Source organism: Typopeltis vanoorti, chromosome 1, assembly GCF_054136105.1.
Source record: "Typopeltis vanoorti isolate ZY-2024b chromosome 1, IOZ_Tvanoo_1.0, whole genome shotgun sequence".
Classification (NCBI taxonomy): domain Eukaryota; kingdom Metazoa; phylum Arthropoda; class Arachnida; order Uropygi; family Thelyphonidae; genus Typopeltis; species Typopeltis vanoorti.
The window spans coordinates 3,198,114-3,218,099 of record NC_143549.1 but is presented as its reverse complement, the minus strand read 5'-3'; the positions used below and the strand labels follow the sequence as shown (position 1 = coordinate 3,218,099).

Sequence of the window (19,986 nt, the reverse complement as noted above, 5' to 3'; positions counted from 1 at the left end):
TGAGAGATCTGAGAGTGATGGTGGACAGAGAGTTACAAGTTGGGGGTCATATTGCTAAAGTTGTAAGAACCTCACAATGAATTATGGCAATAATGAAACAAACATTGGCAAGCAGAAGTAATAAGGTTACAGTTACCCTGTAAGAGGCTTTAATCAGGCGAGTATGGAAATGCACAGATTTGGTTGCCTAGTTTTGAAAGGGGATAAGGATACATTGGAGAAGGTCCAAAAAAGATTTACTAAGTTATTGTCATATCTATGGAATGTCAGAATAGGAGGAGAGATTGAGAGAATGCAACTTGCAGTGTTTTAAGAATAGAAGGAGAGAGGATATGAGTGAGACATATAAGTTGGTGAGGGGTGGTTATCAAATTAATGTGAAGGAGATTTTTCATAGAGTAGAGGGAGACTAGGGTAGAATAAGAGGCCATCACTGAAAACTGTATAAGGAGGGTCTTAGTAGAGAGTGAGAAGAAGGTTTGTTGCACGGAGAGTAATTGGTGAGGGGAATGAATTACCTGAGAGTGTGGATCTTTTTTACATGCTAGAGTATGGAACTCCTGCAATGAGGCCTTTGACTCCATGGAGCTCAGAGTTTAATGATAATAATAATAACAACATGAATATTCTGTATGCAGACAATGGATCAAAGAGAAGATAGCAATCTGTTATTCTGTTTCTTGTGGACCTGGACATTGTATGTAATGGGGAAAACAGTTCCAAATGACCAACCTTCAACTATAATTATAATGCAAGTTATAATTTCCTACATTACTTATCTTCAAACAGATTTTTACATAGTTTATGGAAAAGTCAAGGACATCTAGGGTGGTGGACGTCTTCACCATCCATGCAGGTTTCAGTGATAGTTCTTTCTTTGCAGAATTTGGTGAACTGTCCATTGAAGAATGAAGCTAAAGTACTATCTTCTAAGTGCTGGTGTATTCTTATTATAAAATTTCTTTCTTCCACTTTTTTCTGCCTCTCCACTTCTATCTCCATATTGTTGTATTCTATATCCCTGTGTAGGTGTGCTATGAACCAGCTTTTCTCTCTCTCTCTCTCTCTCTATATATATATATATATACAGTTTTTTTTAAAAAAAGTTAAAAAATTTGAAAGATGTGTAAAATGTTGACAGTCGGTTCCTTTCCCCATTCAATCATATTCTGTTTTACTGCTTGTTTGAATTTTAACCATACCTCTCAATTGATGCAATGGAATTTAAGTAGAACTGGATTATGATCTGACATGGTGATGTCAAAATGTTTTATCTGAATTATACCCTTTTTATAAGGGAAGAGATATGAATTTAATGAAGATACAATAGATATAACACCTTCTGGAGTTTGGTTGCAAATTCTCCATATGTCCTAATTGAGCATTTTCAAGACATATTTTTAACTGTGAATATCCTGCTTTTCCACTTCTGGTTGTCCTCCTATCTTGTCTAAGGTAGAGTTTTTATACAATTTTATACATATACAATTCCAATCTCTAGCTGCTATGATGTAGAGAGTACCATATAAACATGACAGCAATTCCTGGAAGAATTTTCATCGAACTGTTCTATTGGATGGAGCATAAACATTTATAAACCTTAATACACATCCACGGATTTGCAGTCCATTGTTAAGAATCTCCCTTCTGCATCTCTTTGGATATTACTGAATGACCCAAGGAGAGGGGGGGGGAATAAGGATCTCCTGCCCTGTTAAATCTTCCAGAGCTCTGATAAGAAAGAAGTGCACATCTATCTATTAAAGTTTTTATATCTTTATATCTGCAGAAGTATGTTTCTTGAAGAAACAAACATACATATATACATAGCTCATGGCAAAAACATGATGCTAAAAAAGAGAATCATGATATCATTATATATTAACAAGATTGAAGAGTTTAAAATACTTTAAAGTTAAAACTTTATAGGTTATATGTTAAAACTTTAAAGGAAAACATAGATCTAATCCAAAGAATTGAAAAATTAAAATAAGAGTTAAAAATAAAAGTCTTAATATGTTATAATAAAAAAAAATATATATTGTTATAAATTCAGGTCACAGCTTCAGCAGCCGCTTGTAAAAAGTCATTCCAGTCATTCTGATAAGCAAGTAAAGTGCATTCTTTTACAATATGTTGCATAGTCCGTTGTGGAGCATCACAGTCACATACTAGGAATGACTGTCTATTCCATTTATAGAGAGTATCTCCAACATAGGCCATGGTTTGTCTAAATCCTATTTAGTATTGTTTAGATTTTGCGAGGTAGGTCCAATCCTATAATGATTTGATCACCTTTAAAGAGGTTATGCAAATATTCTTTTGTATTTTCCTTCCATATTTCCTCCCATTTTGATAAAGGATTAAAATTATTTAGAACTAGTTTTTCTGCTGCTTGGTAGTGATGGATGGAGAGATTTCAATCTATTGACGTTAAGAGTTGTGAGATCCTGATGATTTTTGAAATTCACAGACTAAAGAATTCAATCTACATAGTTCTGTATGAATAATGCCTGTTAAAAGAGGTAATCAATAAGTTGGAGTCGATCTAATAGAGCCTGTAATTAATCTTAAAGTATTATTCAATTGAGAATCGATAATCCTTGTGTGAGGGCTATTTAGCCACACAAGAGCACAATATTCAGCACTTGAGAATACCAGAGCAAGAGCTTGTCTGAAGGGTAGAAGCTCTTGAACCCCAAGCAGTGACACAGAGTCTCTGTAGGATATTATTATGTGTCCTTAGTTTATATGCCAAGTTTGAAAGATGTTGCCTGAAAGTAAGAGAATGGTCAAGTGTGACTCCCAAATACTTAGGGAATTTATTATATGGAAGTATAGTGTCATTCAATTCAATTTTTAGTTCCACATGTGCCAAGTTATTATTTAGATGAAAACAAGATATTACTGTTTTGCTCCTATTTAAACAGAGTCTCTATCTTTTAAAATATTCATCTAGTACAATTAAGTCAGCTTTTAAAATTTCTCCTGCACGACTTATGCATTTATGCTGTATAGTTATTGATATATCATCAGTATAACAATATTTCCTTGATGTGGTGACAGGAAGATCAGATATGTATAGATTGAATAATAATGGAGATAAAACAGATCCCTGTGGCAATTCATTATTTAACTTCCTGTAGATGCTAGTTATATTACCTAGTCTGTAGATGCTAGTTATATTTATATAGCCACTATAAATATTCTATCTTTCAAGAGATTGAAAGAAGAACTGAATCATCCGAAATGAAATTTCTGCATAGAACTGAAGGATTCACAATAATGGACAAAATGAAAAGCAGCAAAATCAGAAATAAACTTTGAATTACAAACTGTCTAAATGAAACAGTTATTTGCTATAGAGAAAAATGGAAATAACACATAACATACTGAGAATGAATAGAAGCAGAATACCTAAATGAATTCTAAATTAACACCCAAAATGTACCCAATGCAGAGGAAGACCCTTAAAAATATGGAATCGAGTCCAGAACAGGCCAAGTGGCCTGTTCTGGACTCAATTCCATATTTAAATCCAGAACAGGCACTCTTAGCATATTGTTAATGATATGGACTATTGTTTAACATGGGATGATTTTATATAATTTATATAGAAGGCCTTGTCTCACGATGATGTCGAAGGCTGCTGATAAATCAATAAATGCTGCAGGTGTGTTTTTATGCATTTCTGAAAACCAGCTTCTATGTGAGTTACTAAAGAGAAAACCTAGTTACAATATGCACGATTTGATCTGAAGCCAGATTGTTCTATTGGGACATATTTAATAATATGTGGAGTTTATTCTATTATAAATAAGTCTTTCAAAGAGTTTATAACAACAACTGAAGAGAGTAGTAGGTCGTTAACTTTAAAATTGAAAGTATTTTTGCTTTTTTAAAAATAGTAGGAAGTTGTAAGTATATCAGTATAGAACTTAGTTAACCAGGATCTTGCATTTCTTTCCAGATTAATCAGAAATTCTGGATGTATGTTGTCAAAACTAGGAGCCTTACCAGGCTTTAATTCCTTTAAAAGGGTGTGCAAAATTAGAAATTATAGGTGAAGACTTGTTAAATTTTTAATTTTCTCTTAATATATCTCGTATGCTTTTTATTAATTGGAGTATGTGATGTGTTAACAATATGTATGGCTAATTGATCTGGGGAGATTCTTGGTTGTTCTTTAATGAATGGAGCACAACCACCCAGTTTCCTAAGAAGGCTCCAACTTTACGGCTGGAATGAGTAAAGTCTATACCTTCAACTGTATTTATCCATTTTTTCCTTCAGGATATATCCAATTTTTCTAGAAGTTCATCTGTTTTTTGGGTCTTTGTTCATCTGATATTCCTTATAGAGCAATTCACATTCCTCGCTCCAACCATGTATATAGTTATGCCTAATACCTCTAGGAATACTTTTCTTAGCAACAAGAAGGACTACGCCTATAAATCAATTAAAATTACTCCTTATTGGAGCTATCCAGCATATACATTTGTCAAGTTCATTTGCACATTTATTCCAGTCAGTCTTTTTAAAATTCCAGCATGGGATGGGCTTTGATTTTACAATTGGAATAGAAATACCAATGTCAATTAATACCAGTCTATGTTTGCTATGAGAAAAGTCAGTTAAGACCCATCTCAAATTTTGCATAGAGTTACCTAAATTATTTTTGCTCATAAAGCATAAATCAGGATTATAGTCTCTTTTTAAAGAATGCAGATCTAAAAGTGCACTTGGCATCAAACTAAATAAAGATTATTTAGTTAGTTCAATCCAATCAGCAAGTTTTTCACCACGTTCATTGTTTTCAGCATAATTCCACTGTTCATGGTGACTATTAAAGTCCCAAAATATAAATTTCAGGATATTCAGCAATAGATAATTTTTTCCAACCAAGATGAGCCAGGCAGTTTATAAATATTCGTGATTGTAATATCCTGAACTTTTATCACTACTGTATCTATGTTTTCTTCAATATTTTGGGATAAAAGCAGAGCTTTTTTCAGATGATTTGCAAGTACATTGCATACACTTTGTGATAATTTATACCAATAGCAGTGTAACCTGGAATGCGACCTCTTTTAATGAGCTGTTCAGGATCAGCAGCATGTGTATCCTGGATGGCAATCACATCAACATTATTGGTTAGCAATAATTTTGATAAATAATCGCATTTGGCTTTGCTAATAGATTCAATATTTAATTGACAAATATGTAGGGCCACTGTTTCTAAACTCAAGTTTCCGCAAGTCACTATATTCAGTAGACATCATGAAATCGGCATGATGTCTACACTCCCCTCTTCCTCCTGTCCACCACACTCTTCAAATTACATCTTCTCAATCTTTCTTCATACTCAACATTCCAGAGGTCAGAAACTACTTTAGTCAGTCACCTTTGGACCCTCTCCAACATCTCTTCATCCTTCTGAAAACCAGGTGACCAAATCTGGGCACAATAGTCCATGTGTGGCCTAATCAAAGCCTTATACAACAGAACAAGAATCTCACTACTTCTACATGTCAGTGTCCACTGCATCATTCCCAGAAGCCTTTGTGTTGTCTTCACAATTTTGGCTATGTGGCCACACCTAAATTTTAGATTCTTATCCACTATCACCCCCATATCTCTTATTTCCTCCACCTCCAACAATATATCCTCATCAAGCATAAATTCTGCATCTTATCTTGGTTTTCCAAATTTTAAAACCTTACATTTTGCAACATTGAACTCACATCCCCATTTCCGTGTCCAATCGCTCAATTTATTCAAGTCTTCTTGTAAGGCCACACCTTCTCTACTCTTCATGGTTCATCCCAACTTTGCATCATCTGCAAACAACTGAATATCTCCATCCAAATCTTCTCCAATATCATTAATATACAAGTTAAACAGCAATGGCCTTTAAACAGACCCTAGAAGCACTCCATTAGTAACTTTCCTTTTCCTGGATATCGCTCCCCCATACACAACTTGTTGATACCTATCAGATAGCCAGTCTCCAATTAAATGCACTAATCTAATATCCAACCCCATCTGCTGTAGTTTGACTGTTAACTTATCATGAGGTACTCTATCAAAAGCCTTTGCGAAATCCAAGTACGTTACTCCTTCTCCGCTGTTCAAGGAAGCAGTCATTTATTATAATAAGTAAATAGATTACTAAAACATGATCTCCCTTTCACAAATCCATGCTGTCCATCAAAGATAATACCATTGCAGTCAACCCAACTCTGGATCCTAGTTCTCACAAGCTTCTCCAACAACTTAACCACAACACCTGACACACAGATAGGCCTATAGATTAATGACCTCCTTTATGAAGTGGCACAATCTTGCCCTCCTTCCACTCCTTAGGAACTTGACCGAGTGCAAGACTCGTATTAAAAAAATATGTCAAGGCAGGTGTAACTCTATGGCACTTTCCTTCAGTATACGTGGTGATATATTATCAAGTCCCACAGCCTTATAAACATCTAGTTTACTCAACTTCCCATACACCTCTTGCTCACTTACAGTCAGTCTCTCTTCCCCATCATCAAATGCTCTCAATCCCTCCATGAAGTCACATTCACAAGATTAAAAGATCTTTATGAACTGCTCATTAAGTATCTCCACCCGACATTCTGCAACAGCTGTCTTTATACCATTTTCTCCAATCAATGTCATCCATCCATAATTATTCTTTCTTTTACTAGCTACATATCGAAAGAATTCCTTAGGATTCTTTTTGGCTTCATTATCTAACTGCTGTTCATACCTCTCTTTAGCTACCCTCACCAACCAAGTCACCCTCCTTGCTTGGTCTTTGTAGACCTCTGTATTGCATTCTTTATCTCTTTATTCATCCATCTCACACCTACCTTATTTAACCGTCTCGCCCTTGGCATACATTTAGACATTGCATCTACTAGGCAGTTTTTGAAAATCCTTCATGCTGCATTGATCTCTTTTCCAGATAACTCCTCATTCCATGCTATACATGGAATATTGATTATAAAGAGCTCAGGAGACACCTGCAAGCTGTCTCCTGAGCTCTTTGTAATCATCCCACTTGTAGTTCCACATATACCCTCTTCTCACAGAGGTCCTCACACTGCTGGCAACAACCCAGGTAATTACCTCATGGTCACTATCACCAATTGGGATCAAGAGAAAACAGTTGTAGAGGATGTAATTATTAATGAGGTGGCAAATCACCCGCCAATTGGTGAGAGTGACCATGAGTTGATTGACCAGTAGTGTGAGGACCTCTGTAAGAAAAGGGTATATGTGGTGATACAAGGGGGGGGGGATTATGAAGAGCTCAGGAGACAGCTTGTGGGTGTAGCATCGAATGAGGAGTTAGCTGGAAAAGAGATCAATGCAGCTTTGGAGATTTTCAAAAACTGTCTAGTAGATGCAATGTCTAAATGTATTATTATTATTACCCCAAGACCTCATGGAGTCAAAGACTCATGCAGTTAATCTAATTAAGTATGAGTGAAAAGAGACAAAACAAAGAAGACACTGTTGGAGTAACAAAAAAACGCAAGTGGTTGACATTATAGAAGAAACTTGAAATTATAAAATGTCATGAGAAAGGGATTTTATGTTGAAAAGTGGCACAGTTTGTTTCTTTCTATCACCTCTAAAAGTTAGTCAGGCTGGAAACTTGGAACCACCCTTGTGTGTGTGTGTATGTGTGTGTGTGTGTACTTCTGATTCCCAAGTGAGAATGTTAAATAAGGTAGGTGTGAAATGTATGAATAAAGAGATTAAGCATGTGATACAGAGAAAAAAGGGCATTATAGAGGCAGCATAAGAGAAGTGGAAATAATAAATTCCATGAGGACTACAAAATCGAAGCAAGGAGGGTGACTTGGTTGGTGAGGGTAGCTAAAGTGGTATTAACAGCAGTTAGCTAATAAAGCCAAAAAGAATCCTAAGGAGTTCTTTCGATATGTAGCCAGCAAAAGAAAGAATGATTATGGAAGAATGACACTGATTGGAGAAAATGGTATAAAGACAGCTGTTGCAGAAGGTGTGGTGGAGATACTTTATGAGCAGTTCATAAAGGTCTTTCAATTTTGTGAATGTGACTTCATGGAGAGATTGAGAGCAGTTTATGATCGGGAAGAGAGACTGACTGAAAGTGAGCAACAGGTGTATGGGGAGTTGAGCAAACTAGATGTAAATAAGGTTGTGGGACTTGATAATATATCACTAGGTATTCTGAAGAACTGTGCCAGGAAGTTGATGCCGGCCTTGTATTGTAGTTAAGTTGTTGGAGAAGCTTGTGAGAACTAGGATCCAGAATTGGATTGACAATTATGATATTATCTTTGATGAACTGCATGGATTTGCTAAAGGGAGGTCATGCTTTAGTAATCTACTTACTTCTTACAATAAGGTGACTGCTTCTTTGGACAGAGGAGAAGGATACACAGTAATATAGATTTTGCAAAGGCTTTTGATAGATTACCACATGATAAGTTGATAGTCAAACTAGAGCAGATGGGGTTGGATATTAGTGGCACACTCAGGATTTAATCTTGCGGGGGAGGCGAGTTGAGTAGACGATTTGCGAATACACAGTACGCATCGCATACGACCTATGACTGAGCGTCTGCAATGATCGCTAATTCATAAGTAGTATAGAAATAGAAGACGACACAACATAAATAAGAAAATAAATTTTAATTAGGAAAAGATTTTTGGAAATTTTTCTAGTGTTTTTTCCTTTTTCTTTGGGTAGTGGCCCTTTCCTTAATGCATAGCATTATACATGTCCATAAGGAGATGTTTTGCATTATGGGAGATACTAAGTCAAGTTGTGACGAGAGCTTGGTCCACCTTTACCACAAGTTGCCTCAGTCCTGAAGATACTCCAGGTGCAAACTTTGTTTGCTTATACTTGGATAAAGGATTAAACTAAATTTATTATAGTCTAACCAAGTGGGAAAAAACTTTCAACATCTTTCTCTAAATCCAGAGTAATTTAATAATAAGGTGAGACCCCTTTTGGCAACTCGTATAGGTAAATATGACTTCTCCATTGCTTCCACCTTAGTATCACCACCTCTGGGTCTAGCTCCCAATGACGAGACCTCAATAAAGGTCAAAACCAGTTGGAAGCTTGGGTGACGAATGGCAATGATGTAGTCCATAAAGTTTTACCTGAGGCTCAGCTATTGCTATCACCCAGGTCCTGGGTGTGGGTAATAAATGGCAATGCTGAAGTTAACTGAATCACAGTTGTTGCTATTACCCCTCAGATGACATATGAGCAAATGAGCGGCTCTGCTCGGAGATGGGGTGAGCCTGCCATGGGGTAAAACCAATGCTGAGAATTCTTCTCAGTGGGAGGTTAAGCCTGTTACTGAGGGAAACAACACTGAGTTTTTGGAGTTTGACCTGTACTTGGACATTCAATAAAGGTCGAAACCAGTCTGGATAGTGGCCCTTCCCTTAATGCATAGCATTATACATGTCCGCAAGGGGATGTGTTTTGCATTATGGGAGATATTAAGACAAGTAATGATGAGGGCTTGGTCCACCTTTACGAGTTGCCTCAGTCCTGAAGATACTTCAGGAGCAAACTTTGTTTGCTTACACTTGGATAAAGGATTAAACTAAATTTATTATATCATTATGTATGTTACAAGCAGTCTCCCCCATTGTTGTGTAAACTCTGCATGTGATTGCTGGCATAGCACAGGTCTTTAATTTTACATTTTAATTAATGATTTCCAGATGTCATGAAGAAGCATTCCTTGATTTCTGTTTAATGTGCATTTTGAGCGAATGACCATGGATTACTCCATGGTCATCCTTGAACAACCTGTCGAAGTAATTCTCTTCTAAGTATGGCAAGGAAGATGCTTGCCAATTTATCATGTGAAGATCTCTGAGAACATGCCCTATGAGTGCTTTGAGGATTTCCCATTTGTTTTCACCATTGCCCACATGTTCTTTAATGTGGATTTCGAAAGTTCTCTTAGTCTGACTTACATGTATCTTCCCACAAGGGCACAGAATCTTATATATGAAAATTTCTATAAAATGGAACTGTCTTTAAGGGCATGTAGAAGGCTTTATAAGGTGTTGACTGGTTTGAATGTCATTTTGATATTGACTGCCTTTTGGCTATTTTTCTTGATGCATTACCAATGTATGGAACAGATACATGCTTTGTAATTAATTTCTTAATTGATTTCTAATTAATTAATAAACAATTGCATATGATTTAAAAACTTGGTTATTATCAATCAAGCAAATCTATTTAGTGAATCGCAAAAATGTATTGTCTTGACAGGAGATAAAGAAATAGGTACATTCCTTAGTAAAACTTAAATGCAAAAAAAAGTATCACTTTCCAATAGACCTAATTTCTTAAAAAATTGCAGAAATAATTCTATAATTCCTGCATTTTTAAGGATCAGAGAAAATATACATTTTGCCAAAGCATGGAGGATATATAGAAGCACAAGTTTTCCTCTTTTGCAAGCCGAAATACAAAATACTAAATGAAACTTATTCTGAACTGAGCAAAATTCACATCGTCTACATTGTACTCTGGCTAATTCAATATCCCGAGATACATGGAATGTCATAGATAGCATATTTGAAGAAGGTCTCCCGAAGAGACAAGGATTGCAACATAGATTGTCAGAAAAATTCAAACATTTATACAAACAGAGTTCACGAAAATGGAACCTTTGGAATCCTAATAAATTTGTATTAAATTTTTCAAACAAAATCTTACTAATACAGAAGCTTCAGTTTTGAACAAAGATTTTAATTATGCATCACTCCAAAAACATCCCAAAAGTAGACATTATGACCAGTGTTGAAAAAGCCACTAAATTTCTGACATTTCATGAAGAAGCATTATCCACAAAATTACTTAGTGCTTCAGTTTTATTAAACACTCACATGACAAAAAATAATTTCACAGCTTTAGAGAAAGAAGCTTTGAGAAGTTTATGTAACAATGATGAAATTATTATACTGAAAGCAGATAAAGGAAATTCAACAGCTGTTAAATATCGCAGACTATGACATCATGATCACCTCCATATTATTGGACTCTTCCACACTTCTTCTAAAATGATCCATGATCCAATTTGGTCATCACACTTAAAAAATGAATGATCTAATTTCCAGTAGTTTTGAATTTACAGAATTTACTTAAAAAAACAAATGAAATCCAGACATCTGATCACTCCGAGATTATATGGTATGCCCAAAATTTACAAGACAGACATCTCACTTTGTCCGATAGTTATGGTAGAAGCTCTCCAACATATCTTCTCTGTAACCATTTATCTAATCTACTCAAGCCTCAAATAGGACATACAGACTCATATTTAAAAAAACTAAATGCATTTTGTAGATAAACTCTCAAACATTAAAATTTCCCCGTCAGATATATTAGCCAGTTTAGATGAAGTTTCGTTATTTACCAATGTCCCTGTTGAAGAACCTATAGATATACTTGAAAACCTATTTTCTCCAGACATCAGACATCTCTTTCAACATTGCCTAACATTTTCATTCTTCACTTGGAAAGGAAAATTTTACTACCAAATATATGGACTTACAGTGAGCTCATCTCTATCACCAACTGTTCTATAGCTGATTCTTCAAATCCACATATCTCCACCATGGTGGAGATATGTGGATGACATCTTTATAGTCTGGAAACACACCCAGAAAGACCTGGAAGATTTTCTGTATTTTCTGAATAATCGACATCCAAAAATAAAATTCACATTAGAAGTAGAAAAGAATGGAAAATTACCATTCCTAGACATCCCTGTCACCAAAAACATCGCTGAAAATTATTAAGAAAGAAATCAAAACATGGATTTCATTGCGGGCATCTACAAGCAAGCTCATTCCATCACCCTCAACAAAAATTAAGTATAATCAAAATCTTGAAAAATAGAGGTTTAAAAATACTAAAAAATGATGATAAAATGAAAACAAAACTTCAAAATGGATACTCAAAATAGGTACTAAAGAAACTTCTATTTTCTGATGGACTACCTTGTTATAATACAGAAATTAATTGCAAAGGCATAGTATCTCTTCCATGCATTAGCAATGCATCTAGAAAAATAATCAAGATTCCATGTTCTTGTGGGAAGATATACAGGGTGTTCGGGATAAATTTGACAGTTTCGTAAGGAAAAAGAAAATCTTCTTTGTATCTATTAAATTTAATGAATTGACAAAAAACATTACAGGCAGAGTTAATTACAATACTATCAACAAGATTTACTCAAAATAACCACCATTAGCATCGATCACAGCTTCAATCCTGCTTCGGAACCTCGAACAAGCTGATGCTACAGTCTCCCTGGGAAGGGCCGCAAAAACTGTTTTAATTTTATCCATTAACTGGGCTTTTGTATTACTGGAAGTGCGATTGGTGTCTTTTTCAACTGCGCCCCATACAAAATAATCCATGGGGTTAAGGTCTGGGGAGTTTGGAGGCCAAACATTTGGACTGGTGAAGTCGTAGAAATTTTCAGACAACCATTTTTGACTTTTCCCAGAGGTGTGGCAAGGGGCCGAATCCTGCTGCCATACATACGGCCTACCATTGGCTACGCTTGTTATCCAGGGCTTGACTACAGTGTTTAGCAACTCCACGTAGCCATCTGAAGTCAACCTGAGGCCCTCTTGGAAAAAATGCGGAGGCATCACATTGCCTTCAGAGGATACACATCCGAAAACCATCACAGTTTGGGGAAATTTAGTCTGCATTACACGAGGAATGTCCTTTGTACTGTATGCAAGCCATCTGTTATTCTGCGTGTTGTGTTTTTGATCCTGGCAAAAGTTTTTCTCATCGGAAAAGAACCAGATTGTTTGTGGTTCCGCAGGATGTTTCACTTGCTTAGAAGTTTCTTCGCGTTTATCAAACGTTTTTCACGGGCCTTTTCTGTAAGCAGCTGACCTTTGCGGCGCTTGTATGAGTAGTAGCGGAGGTCTTCATTGAGTGCAAGCTTCATAGTAGAGGCTGCAACATTCATTTCACGTGACAAAGCCCGAATTCCAATGCCAGGGTTCTTCAACACCTGTTCCTGCAGATTTGCGAGGAATTCTGCTGTACGAACGCAATCAGATCGTCTGCTAGGGATCTTTCTTCTTGCTACATCCTCGTAGTCACCATTGCAAGTCTCTAGTTCATGCCTGATTGTTTTTACTGTATTCAGGGAGCATTGGGCAGCAGTCGAAATATCCTTATTTTGATGGCCGGCACGAATCATCATGATACAAGTTATTCTCTTCCATGATTCAGGTGGGTTCCAGCTATCCATCCTTTCTGACATCTTGTATATGAATGAAGAAGGGTCCAACCTTTTAAATGAAGAGAAGTGTGTGTTAATACATGTAACTTACGGAAAAATATAATTAATTATAAATATGTCAAATTTATCCCGAACACCCTGTACATAAGTCAGACTGGGAGAAGTTTTGAAATCAGCAACAAAGAACATATTGGTGACACTAAAAATAAACAGGAAGAAAAAAGCAGACTTTTAGTGCACATCCTCAAAGAACATCATACAGTAAATTGGCAAACAACATCCATGCCATGCTAAGAAGAGAATTACTTCAACAGGTTGTTCAAGGAGTCCTCTGAAGTCATTCTCTCACCAGTCTTGCCTGGAACACTCAGAAGAGGAATGTCTGAGTGTTCCAGGTAATAAGACTGATGCAAGTATTTTATTAAATTTTATTTTTTTATATTTATCCCCCCCCCCACACACACACGAGTTACAAGAACCTATAACACATCTGTGCTGTGTGAGGTGTAGATAACTATACTTGAGTCTGGAATAAACTTGAGGAAGAACAACCTGGAATCGGATTAAATAAAGGATGTTAGGATCCGATTTTTACTAAGACCAACAGATGAAAAATCATAGGAATATAAGGATCTGTATTTAAGTTTTGTACCAGGAGAAAATCTTTTTAAATACTAAAATTATATGGTATAAAGAGGACATTGTACAGTACAACATATTACCTAGCACATGGCACTAATGTGTGTGTATCATATTCATATGTATGCAAGCATATCCTATACTTAAACAGTAAATCAGCAGTTAGAATTGAAGGATATACCAGAAGATAGTTTGATGTTAAATCAGGAAACAAGGATGTACTCCCCATCTGCACTTTTAATCATCATTTATGTAGTTCACATTATGAAAGAAAGTGACATTAAGATTAGTATTAGAGATTATTATTATTATTTGACACCTCCAGGGAGTCCAAAGACTCGATGAGTCTTTGGATGTGCCACATCGAGGGAGAGTGTGCCACATTGAACGATTGGTCCCCTTCCAACTACTAACTGCGCTCAAACCTACTTAACTGAGCCATTAGTAGCAGAGGCTCTACCAATCGACCAACCTCAGTTCGTTACTTTATGCAAATGATGAAGTTATAAACATACCCTTTCAGTTCCCATCGTTCTTTCTCACATCCTTTATGAAGGGACTGAGCAATTGAGCTTTCCATTAAATCTACATATCGGACCACCTGAGGAGCAAACGTGTCACGCAAATGTTGATGAAACCTTCCTCCAGATAGATTTTCTAAACAAATGAAGGTAAAAAAAAATATTAGAAAATTCTCAGATGTAATAAATATATTAATGAACATAATTTCATTTCTTCCTTATTGAATTTATTATTATTATTATTCAATTATAAAACCAAACAAACAGGAATCTTATCCCCTAATTTCTTTATATGTTCAAATTTATTTATCATTATTAAAATTTGTTGTTGTTTCCTTATAGAGTAAATGACAACTAACCCTATTTAAAAATTAATTGAAAGAGGAAGATAATTAAATATCAAATCAGTATACTGTGCACTGTTGTGAGACAAGGGTGAATGTTATTCCCACACTTATTCATCATCCATATACATCACATTATGAAAGAAAGTGATGTCATAATGGGATTCTAAGATATTTACTTTATGCACTTAAGTAAATTCAGACTGCATCCCTGCAGGATTTGACTAAAGTGAATAATTGCTAGAACAAATATGGTATAAAAATCGGCAGTAAAAAGACAGACAATAAAAGTAGGCAGGAACACTGAAAACATAAGCTGCATCCCAACTACAAAAAAACACTTAAAGAAAAAAAAATAAATCAAGCTATTTAGGACATGACATTTTAGCAAAGATCTTCAGACCTCCATAAAGTTAAAGACTCATCATGAGAAGTTCCTGTGTCATACGTACAGCTCATTGTATTAATGCCTTAAAATATATTCATATTTTAATGCAATCACATTCATTACTATCTATGCAAAAACTTGCTTCCCACTCAATTGCTCTCACAGCCTACTTATATAGCTTCCAGAGATGGCAAATTAATATTATTTTTTATTTCTTTTTATTTATTTAAAAAAGCAACAATCTTATGTACAAGATCAATAGACATTATTCTGAGGACTTTCTTTGTGTTCAGGCACATAATATACATATACATTGGTTGCTCAGTACAAATGTCACTAGATTGATGGAAAAAAATAAAATAATAAATATATATATATATATATATATCAATATTAGGATCATTGATATATATATATCAATATTAGGATCATTGATATATATACCGAGTGGCCATAATTAAACTTCCTCTATTCAGAACCTTATTTAGCTCGATTTAACAACCAGAATGTCACTAAATTTGGTAGGGAGTCTAGTCAAAGACATGGGAAAAAGGATTCTGCGTAGAAAAAAAAAATTCAAAAATTTCCTGATAGGAGGAATATGGTAATGTTGTAGTCCAGGAAGCTGAAAATTTCCATAAAATGAAGTTGAACATCTGATACCCTTTACTTTAATCTCTTATGATGCCTGCAAAACAGGCATCATAAGAGCTATAAAGTAAAGGGAAAACTTCACAAACACATTCCTATTGAGAGTCATATTCACATGAGCCTCACTTCACCAAAGACAAAAAACGAAAATTGCTCAAAAACTACCAGCAGATCTTGACAAAAAACTTACCAGTTATCATAAATTTATTATTTAGTTGAGAAAATAACATAAATGTCTATTGTCAAATATTGGAAATACGGATGAAACTCCTATGAACTTTGATATGATAAGCAATAAACTGAGAATACTAAACACATGTGTTGAATAGATTATTTTACTGATTAATAATAAAATAATAACTTAACGTTTCGACCCCTGTATTGCAGTCATCATCCTTCTGATGATGACCTCAATACAGAAAATCCCCATGGGGGCTTGCGACTTGTAGGGACGGGCATGGCTAACATGGGGTCCCAGAGCTAAGTATGATCTATTTCAAAGCTTTTGGTTCTCTAACTCTTCCACTTCCTGCTTCTACCCTCATACTAATATTCTTCCTAATGAGGATTTTTACTTAAAACTTTCTGTCTGTCTCTTTTCCTGCTTACTAACCTCAGGAGGAGGTCCTCCTTTCTCCCTGAAGCTATTAGAGTACTCAAGGGCTAGGGGTGTTTCCTCCTCTTTCAACCAACCACTAATAGTTATAGTAGTGGGCAGCAGTGCTACTTGTATTAACCTCCTGTGGCATACAAGTTACAATACTGCGATGTGGAAGGCAAAGGGAAACCACCACATTACATTCCCAAGTAAAAGCAGCAATGGAAGTTAAAAATGAAATCAAGATTGGCGATGAAGCCTTCACGGAAGGAGTCATGCCCGGCAGGAGAAGTAACCGTGCTTCTCAGGTCGACAGCTAACGAAATCCTGGTACTTATTCAAAAATGAAGACAAGAAATAAGCTGAATATTGGAACATGGAATGCAAGAACACTGCTAGAACCAGGTAAAATAGAAAATGTGAAAAAAGAAATGGAAAGACTTGAAACAGACATTCTGGGCATTAGTGAGACGAGATGGTAGGGACAGGGTGATTTCTGGAGTGGAGAATTTCAGATAATATATTCAGGACAAAAGAAGGGCAAGTCAGGTGTTGCAATAATGCTTCATAAAAAAGTTGGAAAGTTCATCACTACAATAATTAACTATAGTGACCGAATCATGGTGATAAGCATTCAAAATGAATTAGTAAACCTCAATATTATAATGGTCTACATGCCAACATCACAACATAGCAATGAAGAAATAGAAGAAATCTGGAGCAGCTTTAAAGACAGAGAAATACAATAATAATGGGAGATTGGAATGCTATAATGGGAGAAGAGAGCAATGATAATGTTTCAGGAAGATTTGGTCTTCGACGTAGGAATGAAAGAGGAAAGCAATTAATAGAATTTTGTACACAAAAACAATTAGTTATAGCAAATACACTATTTCAAGCTCCAAAAAGAAGATACACCTGGAAAGCGCCTGGGGATTCAAATAGATTATATATTGGTCAAGAAAAGATACAGAAACCAAATAAAAAATTGCAAAAGCTATCCAGGTGCTGACATTAGTAGTGACCATAACCTTGTCTTAATGAAAACAGAACTGAAACATAGGAAACAAATACAAAGATACAAACCAATAAGATGGAACCTTGAAAAATTAAAGAGTAAAGAAAGGATACCAAGAGGCAACTGATCATAACATTCCAGAAAACATAAATAGTCAGAATAATATTGAAAACCAATGGAATATGATTAAAGAGTTACTTACAAATTCATCAAATCAATTATTGAAAAATGCAGAAAAAGAAAACATTGGATAACAGATGAAATACTTGGCCTTATGGATGAAAGAAGAAAATATAAAAATGCTGTTAAAGAAGAAGATGTGGCCAAATACAAATATCTTAAAAATCAAATTACAAGAAAATGTAGACAAGTCAAAAATGAATACCTGGAAGAACAGTGTAATAACATAGATGAATTATTTAAAAAAGAAAACATAGAGAATATAATAAGAACAGCAAAAACAATGCCATCAAAGATGAAAATGGAAAATTACTAATAGAATCTGAGGATATATTAATGGAATGGAAGAATTATCTTGAAAAACTCTATAATGGCGATGAACTTGATGTTGATATCAAGTTCATCGCCATCGCATAGAAAATCAAAATGAAGATAATCTAGGACCCCCGATAATGCGAGAAGAATTTGATAAAGCACTATCCGAAATGAGTAAGGGAAAAAATCCAGGTGTAGACAATATTCCTATAGAACTGCTACAAAATCTAGGTGATGAGACAAAAACCATACTCTATCAATTAATATCCCAAATCTATGATAGAGGAGAAATACCAAAGGAGTTTATGAAATCAACATAATACCAATACCAAAAAAGAATAATGCAAACAAATGCAGCCAATTTAGAACAATAGCTTTAATCCCACATGTTAGCAAAATTCTGCTAAAAATTATTCATAATAGAATTTATTCAAATATAGATTGTCTATTGGATGAAGACCAATTTGGATTCAGAAAGAATAAAGGAACAAGAGAGGCAATACTCTGTTTAAGAACAATAATAGAGAGAAGATTAGACCTTAGTCAAAATACTTACATTTGCTTCCTTGATTTAGAGAAAGCATTTGATAAAGTAAACCAGCAAATACTCCTAAATTGTCTAACTAATATCAGCATAGATTTGAGGGATAGGAAAATAATTTATCAAATTTACAAAAATCAATGATAAGGAGAAAATAATAAATATCAGGAGTGGAGTAAGACAAGGATGTATGCTTTCACCACTTTTATTTAATTTATATATTGAAAAGGCCATTCAGGAAACTAAAGATAAAATAAATAGTGGCTTAAAGATAAATGGTGAGCAAGTCATGTGTATAAGATTTGCTGATGACATAGCCCTTGTAGCAGAAAACAAGAACGTTAAAAACAATGCTAGAATTATTAAATAATAACCTTGAAAAATATCAAATGAAAATCAACACAGATAAGACTAAAATAATTGTTACAGGCAAAATTCCTATCAATACAGAGCATATAGACATCAGTGGGAAACAAATAAAACAAGTGAAAAGCTTTAAATATTTAGGTAGCCTAATAACAGAAGATGGCAGAACAAGAGAAGACATAAGATCAAGAATAAACAATGCAAAAGCCAAATTCTCTAAGATGAAAAGCATTTTAACAGGAAACCTCAACCTACAATTGAAAAAAAAAATAGTAAAGACATTAATATGGAGCAATGCACTGTATAGATGTGATACCTGGATTCTTGGCAGAGAAGATGTAAGAAGATTGGAGGCTTTTGAAATGTGGTGCTGGCGTCGCATGAACAAAATAAAATGGACAGATAAAAAATCAAACCAACAAGTCCTGAGAGAGATAAACAAAACAAGAACTCTAATAAAATCGATCAAAATTAGAAGGGATAGGTGGTTTGGACATATACTTCGACATGATGGACTTGTGAAAAGAATAACTGAAGGCAAAATAGAGGGGAAAAGAAGAAGAGGCAGACCAAGGAAAAGCTTTCTTGACCAAGTCAAAGACAGCACGGGTTTGAGGAGTTACCAGGAGGTTAAGAAGAAAGCCAATGACAGAGCGAAATGGAGGAAATTGCTGCTGAGCTACCAGTCCCAAGACTGATGCAACTGATGATGATGATCAGAAGAATACACGTGTATAGTCTAAGAACCAAGCTACATGCTGTTGCACTCTACACAGGTAAATTACATCTACGTGGTTAAGTAATCTTTTTTCTTAGCCTACCCTCTAGTGGTTAAAAAAAAAAAAAAAAAAATAAACTTCACCAAGACTACTTGTATTGAGATTTTTCCTTGTAGTTGCTATGAAGATTGCAGATGGGTCCACATTCTTGGAATGGTTAGACCATCATTTTTATTCAGATTCGGATCATGTTTGAGCATTTCACAAGCTTCCTTGAATTTCTGCTCGAACCAGGTTTTGGTGCGGTGTAGGGACTTGGTACCTTTCCAATCAATTCTATTTGTTTGGATATTCTATAATGTTTGGAGTGTGTGGTCAGAAGGCAGGTTTTTC

At 35.2% G+C, this 19,986-nt stretch overlaps 1 protein-coding gene across 3 annotated transcripts in view; it reads right to left on the bottom strand.

Annotated features, from left to right (window-relative positions):
- The window catches only part of Cadps (calcium-dependent secretion activator 1), a 1,213,340-nt gene that overhangs the window by 254,522 nt on the left and 938,832 nt on the right, over positions 1–19,986 (bottom strand). For all 3 annotated transcript variants that reach the window (XM_090396519.1, XM_090396528.1, XM_090396537.1), the window contains one exon: positions 14,468–14,609. In XM_090396519.1, coding sequence (XP_090252645.1) covers positions 14,468–14,609 — 142 coding nt within the window. The remainder of the gene's footprint in view (positions 1–14,467; positions 14,610–19,986) is intronic.